The sequence below is a fragment of the Panthera onca genome, chromosome A3 (genome assembly GCF_046562875.1).
Source record: "Panthera onca isolate mPanOnc1 chromosome A3, mPanOnc1 haplotype 2, whole genome shotgun sequence".
Lineage (NCBI taxonomy): Eukaryota > Metazoa > Chordata > Mammalia > Carnivora > Felidae > Panthera > Panthera onca.
In genome coordinates, this window is record NC_138341.1 from 80,142,527 (window position 1) to 80,156,254 (window position 13,728).

The window sequence follows — 13,728 nt, forward strand, 5'->3', positions numbered from 1 at the left end:
CAACTGAATAAGATAATGTAGACAAAAACATCCTGCAAATTTTAAAGCACAGAATAAGTATGAGGGATTCTAAGAGTGTAGGCTCAGAGTCTTATATACAGTAGGCCCTCCATAAATGGGAAATGGATTGAAGGGCTACCAGCAACCACAACTAATTCCTCTGGCAACTTGACACGTAATCCAGAGGTGAGGGAGAGTGGGAAAAAAGGGTTGGTAGATTAATTTGGGCTCAAATTATGACAAATATTGTCATTTCAGCATGCTTCGATCAGCTTACCTAACCGACACAGGGATGAAAACAATGAACTTCAACATCTGGTTATGTGTTTCTAAGGAATCCGTTCAAATGACAAAACACAAGGAACACATTTGATTCTAGAAGGCAGTATCCTTCGGTTGTCCCCTGGGCCCACTGGAAAGGCAGGCAACAGGCCAACCCCATTAACTATCTGGAGAAGACAGACATCCAGGTGTGGGAGCAGGAAACTGCATTCTCGTTACTTCTTCCGCTCCAGACCCACCCACCCCTCGGCCTCTATCCTGCTGTCCAGCCCACCTGAGACTAGAGAGCCGATGCTGCTGTGCTCTCTTGCTTCTCTTTTTCTGCCTGCACTTGTAGCTGGTTTCCCTCATGTTTGCGTTTAATCCTTCTATTGTTCACTGCAGTTCCTGGTGTTTCATGTCCCTTCTTTAAGGTCACAGACTAACTTTCAAGTGTCTATGGAATCCCCTCAGCACCTGTCTGATGGCCTATGTGTAGCAGGTGATCAATACCCGCTGATGAGGAGCCCCGGCAGCTGTTACGGAGCTGGGACCTGGCCCTGGAGGCCAGGGGAGTCTTAGGAGCACAATGACCTGGTTAAACCTGTCTTAAAGGAAGATTGTCTTTAAGGCAGCCTACATGGGTGAGGGAAGCCAGCTTATAAGAGGGAAAAACTGCTTCAGGTCCATAATGCCTTATCTGAAACCCTCAGGTCTGGATGTGTTTTGGGGATCCAGAACTTCCTTTTGGAAAGGCAAACTGATGCCTCCATCACATACTCTGTAGCATCTGGGCAGGGTCTGGGGTGGTTGCATGAACAGTCATAGGAAGTGAGACCAAAGTTAAAAACAGCTTGCAGCCAGTTCTACCAAATGAGTTTTTTTTTTTTTTAAACTTCAAGCCTTTAGAGCTTTCAAAATATGTGAATTGAGGGACAGACTGTGGATTGATGTTTTAAAGGAAAGTCTTCTAAGGAGGATGGTCTTGTTAACCAAAGACTAGTTCTTTTCAGTACCTCAGGGCAAATGAGTGAGAAGTCAGAGGAGGAACTGCTCAGGCCAATAGAATGAACTGCTCAGGCCAATAGAATGTGAGCTGTCAGTAGTGTGGGGCCATGGTGGAGGGAAGGAGAGACGCAGGAGGGTGGTGGGCAATGGGGGAGGAGAGGGAAGCTGGCCACAGGATGTAATGGAGTGTGTGCCAAAGCTACCAAAGGCGGCCAGGGAGAAGCCCCTGGATAGGGCAGCCAATGGCTTTTAGGACAGGAATGAGAGTAATCAGTTTGAAATTGTTTGCATTGCTTTCCCTTAGACCTCTCCTTGCCCACCCCACATGCCAGTCAATTCTCTCGAACAGCGCTAACAGAAATAGAATGTGAGTCACCTATGGAATTTAAAACTTGCTAGTAGCTATGTTACAAAAAGTAAAATGGTGACCTTAATTTTAATAATATATTTATTGAACCCAATATACGCCAAATATTGTCATTTCAACATAAAAATTACTGAGATCGTTTATATACATATTTTTGCACCAAGTGTTTGACACCTGGTGTGTACTTTACACTATCTCAGGGTGGGGTCTCCACATTTCCAGTGTCTGTGGCCACCTGTGCCTGGTGGCTCCTGGACTGGGCAGCACAGCTCTAGATGTCACAGCTGGGCCAGCCTCATACCTCAGGTGACTCAGACCCCACATTCTGCTTCGCCCTGGGTGAGTCTCCCAGGTGGGATCCTAATACACTCCATACTTCTACCTGTATACAGCTTGACTCATTTAATTCACTAGCTTACAACAACCAGGGGATTAATGCTAGGTACCTACCTACCTTTATGATCATAAATATACTCTTTTTAGTGAAAGGTCTTGAGGTAGGCTGGAAGTACGCCTTTAAATTGCAAAGAAAAAATAATCCAGGTAATGTATGCTCCTGTAAAAACTGAGTTTACATGCATCTCCATACCTGCACAGGATGCAGGAGGGAGGGTTATCTCTGCTTCCACTTTCTTCATTATAAATGACCATGGTTACTTCCAACAACCTTAATAAGCAGAATATTTCTCAAACTAACAAAACAGCACTATATCTTCGCTTTTTCAAAATTACATTTGTAATGTATAATTCTGAGAATTCATGGGCACTTACAAGCATCTGAATGCCATAAAATAGGAGAACTGATGAAGCAGCTGAAATAAAGTATCTGTAAAACTAAAGATGATCAATCACAGAGTTTCTTTCCCTGGCCCAAGAACTCCCTAGAATCTGTGAAAAGCTTGCTCGTGGGAGAAGCACCCCACGCTGCTCCAACAGGGCACTTAGTGAACATGAGTCATCGCCATCCCATGGGGGACACTCACTCTTCACAGCCTGATGGCCTCACACAACAGTTAGCTGTCCAAACCCATTGAAACAAAATTGATTTTTTTGTGTGTGAGTGTGCAGATAAAATTCACAAATGAATTGCCCAAGAAATCACTTTGACATATTATCACATAAAACCTTGGCTGCTTGGAAGAACTGTAAAAAGTTTCATTAATATGGTTTCATCCTCCATCTCCTCATATGAACATCACAGCATGTTATAGTGGCAAGACGCAGGTGGTTCATGCCCAGGAAGTGAAAATCACTGCATCGTAGCTGAACAGTATACAATTTTAAGCCAGTTTACCTTATGATTCTATTCTTTAAACTCTGTATTACATTTAATGTAAAAGGTCCATTCCAGGGTATGCATCCCCAGTCTGCCCACATTTAGTTTGCCACAAAAGAGAATCATTATACTTATTGTGATACTATATTGCTCTAGACATGTGGTCTCTGGAAGCCCAGAATTTGGACTAATGAAAGCTCTGCACAGCACACTGCGGGATTTCTACGGACTAGGGGGATTCTTGATGACTGTGGAGAAGCAGTCAGCCAGCCTTGCTACTCCCTTTGCTCTCCTCTTCCTTGATCTCTCTCTCCTAAGTGGGGGTGGGGGGTGAAGCCCTTGTCACACCTGTAAGATCTGAAGGCATTAGGTCTCTTATCCTAACTTTGCTTCCCCACCCCAAGGGAAAGGCATTCATCTGGCTTTTCATAGGCAGAGAACAGAAGTAGGAGAAAGCTTAGAGGAGGAGTTCCATAAAATTTTGGATCAGCTTCCTGAAGATTTGAGAATTCTCGATGCCATGTAGGGTCCTGCCACCTACTTAGCTGGGCAGCACTGCAGGTGAATGAGATGACCTTTTGTCCACCCCTGCTCTGGGTATGGGGAGTGGCGTGTGTGTGTGTGTGTGTGTGTGTGTGAGAGAGAGAGAGAGATTGTACTTATCCTACCTTAAAAAAGACTTTCCAACCACAAGACTATCTGTAAAAGTCTAGAATTTTTTTTTTCAGAGAAAAAATATGCAAGCTTCAGGTCTATAGAGCAAATGTAGTAAGAAGAGCAGTAAGATCATGAGTCAGGTTTTTGTACATCTGTTGTAAAGGCTAATTCTTTTTCTTTTTCTTTTTTTTTTCATAAGCAAGACAATTCTGTTCTTGTAGAAAGGCCCTTGTGATCAAAACAAGAGAAAAATGGGTCATGCCAAGGATCCCGGCTCTGATAACTCTTTTCGGGCTCTGACAGCTCTACTGGGTATTCAGAGCTGATAATGTGAGGATCTGAGTTCTCCTGGTTCTGATGTTAAATACTTAAAACAGGAATAATAAAACCAAGTCTGCCTTCTTTACAGGTTGTTGTTGAAGACAGTGTGATGTAACAGAATTGAAAGTGCTTTGAAAATCACTACTTTATGATCATTAATAAGACAGTAAACAAACACCAGACTTTGTGTACTTGCAAGTTCCTGATGTATCTATCTACTGCCTGTAGCATGAGGCCTCATCTATGATATTCTCTGATGTTTATGTCTGCTTTTTCCTTTTCCAAAACTTCTCTGTATATTCCCAGGCCATTCAAAATAGAATTTCAAGTGTGCATCATTGGTAGGATTGGGCAGTAGCACACTGCTATCTTGTTCCTGGAACTAACCCAAAGTTCTAGGAACCAGAATATCTCTACATTTCCCAGTTTGAAAACTTTGATCTATGCAACAACAATCTCTAAATCAGGCATCTCTAATCTTTGCCTTTGGACCACTGTTTTAGCAGTGGTTTTTTTTTTTGTTTGTTTTTTGTTTTTTTTTAAAGCTTATTTCCCAGCCCCCAGAGCAGCTATCTGTCTTCTGGTACTGTTAACAATGGAGTTTTGGGGCCAATCTGGGCATCTCTTCAGCACACTGACTGTCCAAGAGTCTGCCTGTGACTCATGCCTTGGACTGCCCAGCATTGGGGTGCTGGATGGCTGTCACCAAACATTTGAAAATTTGGAAATTCCACCTCAAGCTCAACTCCAAGACTGTTGATCCTGGCTAACTACATTCATGCAAAATAGTCCAAGCACTGACTCACTTTGGGAATCTGGGCATTCTTGAGCTTTTGATATTGAGACAGTGGAAAACTTTGTATCAGTATAGATGCTACCAATAATTTTTATCCATTTAAGCACTTGATCTTTTACATATTTACCCAGAAATGTCTGAGTCTTACCACAGATCAGAGTTAACACTCTTTTGCAAGGAAAGACTGATTCACAGTGCTAATAAACACACATTTATAGACACCAAGTGAGAACATTATAGGCATTTAGGCATCGGTATGCTGTAATTTTTATCAGAGACCTTGTACACATTTTGTTAGATTTACACCCAAGTATTTTCCTTTATTCGAAGCTACAGTAAATGGTATTGCATATTTCTTTTGGTTTCTACTTGTCACTAGAATACAGAAATGCTATTGATTTTTTTAAAAAAAATTTATATTTATTTTTGAGAGAGAGAGAGAGAGAGAGAGAGAGCAGGGGAGGAGCAGAGAGAGAGGGAGACACAGAATCTGAAGCAGGCTCCAGGCTCTGAGCTGTTAGCACAGCGCCCGATGTGGGCCCGAACCCATGAACTGTGAGATCATGACCTGAGCTGAAGTCGGACGCCCAACTGACTGAGCCACCCTGGTGCCCCAATGCAATTGATTTTTGCATGTTGATCTTATATCATACAACCTTCCAGAACTCATTTGGTAGTTCTGTTTGATAGGTTCTTTGGGATTTTCTATACAGACACGCATGTTGTCTCCAAGTAGAGACAGTTTCTTGCCATCCTGCAGTGGCTAGAACTTTCAGTGTTACATTGATTAAGAGTGATGACAACAAAGAACCTGACCTTGCTCTTGATCTTAGAAGAAAAGCACTCATTCTTGTACTATTAAGTATGAAGTTAACTGTTAGCTTTAACTATTTTGCACATGTTCTTTAAGAGGTGGAGGAAGCCCCTTCTATTCCTAGTGTATCAAGGGTTTTTATGATGAACAGTTGTTACATTTTGTAAAATGCTTTTTCTGTGTCAATTCATGTGATCATATGCATTTTCCTCTTTAGCTTGTTGATATAATAGATTACATGGATTCATTTTCACATATTGAACCAGCCTTGCATACCTGGGATAAATCCTACTTGGTCATGGTATATTATTCCTTTTATACATTGTTGGATTCAACTTGCTAACATTTCCCTAAAAATTTTTTTTTTTAATTTGTAAGTTCATGAGAGATATTTGTCTATAATATTCTTTTATTTTGTTTTGTTTTTGTCTGGTTTTGGCATCAGGATACTATTGGCCTCATATGATTTGGGAAGTGCTCCCTTCTAATTTTTTCTGGAAAGGACTGTACAAAATTAATGTTTATTCTTCTTTATATATATGATAAAATTCTCCAGTGAAAACACCTGTGCCTAGAGATTTATTTTTTGGGGGAAGATTTTACATGACAAAGTAAATTTCTTTAACAGTCATAGGGCTATTCAGGTTAACTATTTCAACTCGGCTGAGTTCTCATAATTTGTGGGTTTTCAAGGAATTGATCCATTTCGTGTAAATTGTCAGATGTATGTGTGTAGAATTATGTTCTTAGGATTGCCTTATTCTTCTGACATCTGCAAGGTCTTACAGTGATACCCCTTGTTTTGTTCCTAATATTGGTTATTTGTATTTTCTCTCTTGTTTATCTTCAATCTTGCTAGAATTTTATTAATTTCTTCAAAGAACCGGCTTTTTGCTTATTTATTTTTCTATTGTTTTCCTGTTTTTGATATCATTGATTTTATTTAAAAAATTGTTAAGGTTTATTTATTTTTTAGAGAGAGAGACAGAGTGTGAGCAGGGGAGGGGCAGAGAGAGAGAGAGGGAGACACAGAATCTGAAGTAGGCTCCAGGCTCTGAGCTGTCAGCACAGAGCCCGACGTGGGACTCAAACTCACAAACCGTGAACTGTGAGATCATGACCTGAGCCGAAGTCAGATGCCAAACCGACTGGGCCAACCAGGTGCCTGATCATTGATTTTAGCTCTTATTTTTGTTATTTCTTCTCTTCTGCTTGTCTTGGGTGTATTTTGCTTTTCTTTTTCTAGCTTAAGGTAGGACTAAGATAATTGACTTGAGATATTTGCTCATTTCTAATGTAAGCATTCAGTGCTATAAATTTCCAACTTGATACTGTTTTAGTTGCATCCCACAACACTTTGATATGTTGTGTTTTCATTTTCAGTCATTTTTATGTGTATTATAAATTTCCTTTGAAATTTCCTCTTTGGCCTATGAGCTATGTAGAAGTAAGCTGTTTGATTTCCAAGTGTTTGGAGATTTTCCTATCGTCTTTCTGTTATTTATTTTTGGTTTGATTCTTTTATGGTCAGAGAATATACTATATATGATTTCAGTTCTTTTACACTTTATTTTTTTTTAATTTTTAATGTTTATTTATTTTTGAGAGAGAGAGAGAGAAAGAGAGAGAGAGAGAGCGAGCAGGGGAGGGCAGAGAGAGAGGGAGACACAGAATCTGAATCAGGCTCCAGGCTCTGAGCTGTCAGCACAGAGCCTGATGTGGGGCTCAAACTCACAGACCGTGAGATCATGACCTGAGCCAAAGTCGGACGCTTAACTGACTGAGCCACCCAGGCACCCCAATTTCAGTTCTTTTAAGTTTGTTAGGGTTTGTTTTATGACCCAGAATAAGGCTTATCTTGGTGAATGTCCCATGAGTACTTGAAAAGAAGGTATATTCTAACTGTTGTTGGATGAAATGTTCTATTAATGTCAACTAGATCCTTATTGCTTGATGGTATTGTTCAATCCCTCTATATCATTGTTGATTTCCTGTCTAATAGTCTATTAATTGCTGAAAGTGGGGTTTTGAAATCCCTAACTATAATTGTAGATTTGTCTATTTATCTTTTCAGCAATATCAGGTTTTGCTTCATGTGTTTTGAAGTGCTTTTGTTTCTAAATATACATTTCAGGTTGGTATATCTTTTTGGTGGATTAATCCTGTTATCATTATGTAACTTCCCTCTTTGTCCCTTGCAATTTTCTTTGCTCTAAACCCTACCTTTAAAATATTAATATAGCCATTCCTAAATTTTAAAATTAATTTTTACATGATGTGTCTTTCTGTGTTTGAAATGAGTTTCTTGTAGACCCTAAGTATTTGGGTCATTTTTTAAAAATCCACTCTACCAATCTCTGTATTTTAATTGGTGTATTTAGACCATTTACAGTGAATGTAATTTTTGATATGTTAGGGTTTATGTCTGCCATATTATTAGTTATTCATTGTTTTTATCTTTTGTTTCTCATTCTTCTTTTTTTTTCTTGCCTTCATGTGGGTTACTTGAACATTTTTTAGAGATCCATTTTGATTTTTGTTTTTGAGCATAATGCTTGTATAGTTTTCTTAGGGGTTGCTCTCAGTATTGCCATACACATAGATAACTTATCACAGCCTATTGGTATCCACTTAGAGTGAAATGTAGAAATTTTAACTCTATTTAAGTTCCTTTATACTCTCTACTATGAAAACTATATTAACCTGTTCACCTGGAATTGTACTAGTTTTAGAAGTTTAAGTATGAAATATTCAAGGTCTGTGGTCTCTGACCTTCCAGTGTGACTTTGAGGTCTCAGAGCCATTACTGTATCCAGTAATATCTTATTGTATCTTACATAACACACCCTCCTTTATGCCCATAGGTGTAATTAAAAAAAAAAAAAAAAGAATATAGCCAACTACTCTGGTAGATCTCAGATGTAACACAAAAGCCCTAGGCAGAAGGTCAGCATCAGTATATAGTGTCATGTCTTTGGTTGCAATTGGGTAAAATGAAGTACTGGGAATTGGAAGGTATGGATTTCACCATGGAGACCCACTCAACTTTCAGAATTTGGATCCTATACTATCTTTGGATTCAAACCAACAAAGCAACTAATCATGTTTCCTGTATTTTACTTGCTTTTCTAGCCCCTGGGTTCACCTAGTTAGTGGATTAAAAGTATACAGTTCTAGATCATGGATACACTCTGCTTCTATGTCAGTGTGCTAATACCCAACTAACCCATATTTCAAAATGTTCAGGCAACAACCAAGGTGAATTTTCATTTTGTAGTGATTTTACATGCGTAATATATATTTATTACTAATAAATTCATTATAGTATAAGGAAATATATTAGAGGCAAAGTCAGGTACTCAACATATTTGGTGTAATGGTAGAAATAGAAACTAAGCTAGAACTTAAACTCGTGTAGCATTATTACAGGAGAAGTAGGAGAGGATCTCATGTTAGAACCAAGAGAGACTCTCATAGGATAATTAGAAGAAAGCGCTCTCAGCAGAGAGAGTGGTATGAACAAAGGCATGTAGAAGAAAGATCCCAGGGCATGAGAGAGGGATAGTGCCAGTTTAGATGGTGCATTGGGTATGTGGGGACTAAGGGTAGGTTGTGGAAGATGAAGCTAGAAAAATAAATAGGGAAGGAAGATCACACAAGATTCTAAAATCTAGGTTTAGAATTTGAACGTAGTTTTTGGTAGTACATAGTTATCGAAGGTTTTAGAGAAAAGAAGTGGATGATTAGAACTATATATTAGATAAATTAATCTGGCAGCATCATATAGATGGAATGAAGAAACTGGGTGCAGGGAGACCAGGCTTCTATAGAGGACAGGGAAGGGAGAAGGGAAGGCCTAAACTCAGGTTGCATGGAGACGTATAGAAAAAGAATTATGTAGGAGAAGCTGTGGGCATAGAACTTGATAGGATATAGCAAGTAACTGAGTTTTGGTGCCAAGGATGGGAGAGAAACCAAAGTTTCGAGTCTCGGGGTCATTGTTCGCAAAAGTACGTGATATAAGAGAAAGAGCTGGGGAAAGAATGGAGAAGAGTATTAGATTCTGAACATATAGGATTTGGGGTCTCAGTGGATGGAAGGAAAGACTGGTTAGAAGCTCAAGGAAGACATCAGAGTTAGGGATCTTGATTTGAGAGGCATCTGGACAGAGATGAGAGTTAAAGCTATGGGAATGGATTAAGATCACTACGAGAAGGTTGCAGAGAAAAAGAAACAGACCAAAGCCTGAACCTTGCTAGGAAAACCAAGAGAACACAGTAGGATCGCAGACAAGGAATAGATGGTTCAAAGAGGGCATGATCAGTGGGTCACTGACTGCAAAGACATTGAGGAAATTATAGACTCAAAAGGGGCCACTGGTTTCGCCCAGTGACAAGTGACAAGTGACATGGTGGCCCACAATGACATTGCCAAAGGTGGCAGTAGTAGGCAAGCAGTCAGGGAGAAGAACCCATGAGAGCTCAGTAGCTACAATGGTTGATGGCTGTGGCCATTTTTGTTTTGTTTGGGAAAATATGAACAGGCTATAGGCCCAAGTAGGAAAAGCATCTAAGAAAATAACAAGATAGGAGGGAAGAGATGAGGCCAGGGGCACCAGAGGAGAAAAGGATCAGGCATTTCTTCTACTGATATGGGAGAGAAGTAGGCAGGGATAAAGCTAGAAAAAAGTTGAAGGTGAAAACAATGGAAACATAGGTATTGTTTCAAAGGTACTGTACACATGACCAGATTATTTTTCTTTTTAATCAAAAACTGCTTTTTTGATGAAATTAATATGATTCAGTTAGGACAAAGGTGGTTTCCAAATCTGACTAATCATTAAAATGAATTGTGAAACTTTTCAAACATACATATTTGTAGGCCCAAACCCAGCCACACCAAATCAGACTCTCTGGTGGAGTGGGCCAGGAATCTGCATTTTAAAGCCCTTTCAGTGCTCTGAAGGTTAGCTGGGTATGGGACCTCCTGAGTATGGTTTTCAACCAAGGATGTATATCAGAATCACAGGGGCAGGTACTGGTTAACTGAGACTGCAGAGCACAGCTATTCATATTTCAAAGAGCTCCCCAGATGATCTGAGGTACACCCTGGTTAAGAAGCATGGTAAAGAGACCGGACTGAAAAAATAAACTAATTGGACAGAACACTGAAATTCACCGTATCAATTCGTTATCTGTTATTTACGTCACCTGACAATTTCCTTTGGACATTTCTCGTATCAAAATGGCATCTGCTCCTAACCTGGCTGTCACAGGTGGACTGATGTGTTTCTCTCTGGCTTCTCAGTGCCTTTCCACAGGCAGCCAGGCCTGCAGGGATGCCATCTGTGGCTCCTTGGAGAGAGCCTGGCTTTGAATTTTTTGAAGTCTCTTTAAGGGAAAATATACAGAATAACATTGTTCTTTCTCTGAACTAATGATACAAGGTATCTTATGAAAGAAACAAAAATGCAGAATGGAGGGAAGGTGATAGAAAAAGCAATGATGGTTCCTATTTCACTAATCTGAAAGAAAATACTATCAGGCAGATTCATAATTAATTTGGTCAGAAAAAATCCTTGCACCATTTGGTCAATTTTTTTTTTTTTAAAGCAGCAGCAACAAGATAACAATTACAGAAATGAGAGCCTGGCACATAGTTGCTTGGCTCTGAGGGAGGCCATAAGCCCAGCCCTTTTAATGCCTCTCAAAGAAATACAAAATTTTCTTTTATCCCACATGATGGTGTGATCCAATTCCTGCTCCAGCAGCCCCAACTCTCATCTGTTGGAGTCTTTAAATTTACGGCACAGAAGGAAACTGTCAGCTTCTCTCCCCTTTTATAGGACATTCACATTTGCATACTCAACAGACAGTACAAGCCTCAAAGGCCATATTCCCCAAAATGCAATAATCCTACATTTGAAATACGAAAGATATAATAGTAGCATGAAAATATTCTTACCCCGATGAAGGCTGGCTCCAGCTGTGGCTTAGTAAGTCAAAAACTAGTAAACTTGCTTGTAATAACATCCTAAAAATTCCAAAGGTTATTTTCCCCCATCCACAGTTAAAAAGCCATCTCCTACAGAACAGTGTCACGTCTGTGACGTGTCCAGATTAAGGCAAGAGGTTTCTTGCTTCTAGTAATTTGTCTGGTTAGAGATTAAAGAAAAAAAATCTGTCTTGAAGCTGTCAGTTAATATTTTTTAACTTAAAAAAAAGCCATCTTCATGCTTCACAGCATAACTGTGTGATTTTTAAACAGAGTCAATTCTTCTCCATATCAGGTATCTGAAAGTTTTTTTTTTTCTCATTTTAGCACAAGGCAAGCAAACAAAAGGTTATCTGCGAAGTTTCAAATGCATCTGAGTAACATAAACTGAAGTTAGTTAGCTTTCTTTGATATAGAATTACTGACACATCTCACTGAAAAAACAAAATCCTCCTTGCAATTAATAAAGAATTGTGGTATTCTAACAAAGCTGGAAGCTAAGGATCTTCAAATTCCAAATCTTTCCATTCCTGGATGAGCTTTGGTATTCAGATGTTAATAGGATGCCTGCCTTCTTTTGGCCAGTATTCAGGCTAAAGAGTCTGTGAAACAGACTTTTTCCATTCTATGACCTCAGTTTTAGGATTTCTTTCTTGCAAAATGTTAGTTATTTTACTTGGCAGATTGCCAGAATTCATTCTTACTTTCTCTCGTCCTTCTGTTACTTTATCTCTTTTCCCTTCTTTTTTCTCTCCCTTCTTCACTTATCTTGCTTTGATAAATTATGGATTTAAATTAAAGTCCAGTTGGACCTAAATTTACATGGTGTTTGGTAGGGTTGCTAGAATTAGCAAATAAAAAATACAGGATGTCCAGTTAAATTTGAAGTTCAGGTAAAAAAACCAAATAATTTTTAATATATGCCCCAATTATTATAGAATACATAGTTATACTAAAAAAATTATTTCCAAATATCGCATGGGATATACTAATGCTAAAGATTACTCATTGTTACTCTAAAATTCAAATTTAACTGCATGTCTTGTATTTTCTCTGGCAATCCTAGTTTGGAGGTTAAATGGAAGGGATTAAAAAAAACTAGCAAAGACATGTATTCACAACTGGAAGAAGAGAAATTTCCATTCCTATCCTCATGAATGCTTTTTGTCTAGGTATAACTCTCCATGGCATTGGTTTATTTTTGACCCATCAAGTTTTACTAACAGACCCACAGAGCATACCACGGCCTGATACTGAAGAAGTCCATAGGGTTTCAGCTTTGGATCACCCAAGTCCGGAATTTACAAAGTGGGTCCCCTCAGACAACATGGGATCTCAGCCCAGCCACAAAACCATACAAATACTCAAGTTTCAATTGATCATTCTCCTTCAAAATTTGTACATCAAATTTAATATTTTCAAAGGCACTGAATGAATTTTCCCTCTGTGGTTCCCACTCTGAGGCAATTTAGCATGGTTAGTAACAGTGATTATTAGGAAAAACAATATAATTCAATTATACTTCAAAATGCAATTAAATGATCACTTCTTGGACATTTTGAAAGGGAAGATGAAAGTACTGATATGGTCCAGACATTTAAAGATAAGATAAAGATCTTAACTACATTAATTATTAATTCAATTGCATTTTCCAACATCTAAGTACACCCAGGGGTGACACATAATTCAGAAATGGTGTTCTCTTGTTCAAAAACATATTAATACTCAGTATTTTGAAAATATGTTGAAGTCTACTAGCCAGAATAGAGATTGTATAGAAGTATAGTTAAAAGCATGGGCTCAGGAATCATAGTGAGTTCAAATCCCAGCTGTCACACACTAGCTGTGTGATGCTGGGCAAGTTACTTACCCTCTCTGTGCATCATTTCCCTTATCTGTAAATGGGGATAACCATTCCAGAGAGCTGTGAGAATGATATGAGTAAGATGCTTAGAATAGTTCCTAGCACATAGTAAAGGGCTCAGTAAATTTTGGGGGTGAGGATTATAGCCAAAACTGTCAACAGGAAAACAAAACTCACAAAATCAGAGATTGGCTTCATTTTTGCAACTGGACCAGGAGAAAAATGATTTTTTTCCCCTGTGGCCAAATGGATAATATATTTATGTTTTTCAAAATAAAAAAATAACACTATCTTGTGTACTTATCCATTAAAAAATCTTTTTGTTTTCACAGTATACAACTTTTTGGGTTGTGTGAAATTAGCATCTAAT

At 38.8% G+C, this 13,728-nt stretch overlaps 1 protein-coding gene across 4 annotated transcripts in view; it reads right to left on the reverse strand.

The window, feature by feature from the left end:
* Window positions 1–13,728, reverse strand: part of AFF3 (ALF transcription elongation factor 3) — a 571,024-nt gene that overhangs the window by 143,129 nt on the left and 414,167 nt on the right. For 3 of the 4 annotated variants that reach the window (XM_060645344.3, XM_060645354.3, XM_078444385.2), the window contains exon 10: window positions 13,365–13,418. The exons of the other annotated variant lie outside the window; for it this stretch is intronic. In XM_060645344.3, the coding sequence (XP_060501327.1) occupies window positions 13,365–13,418 (54 nt within the window). The remainder of the gene's footprint in view (window positions 1–13,364; window positions 13,419–13,728) is intronic. 4 annotated transcript variants of the gene reach the window in all.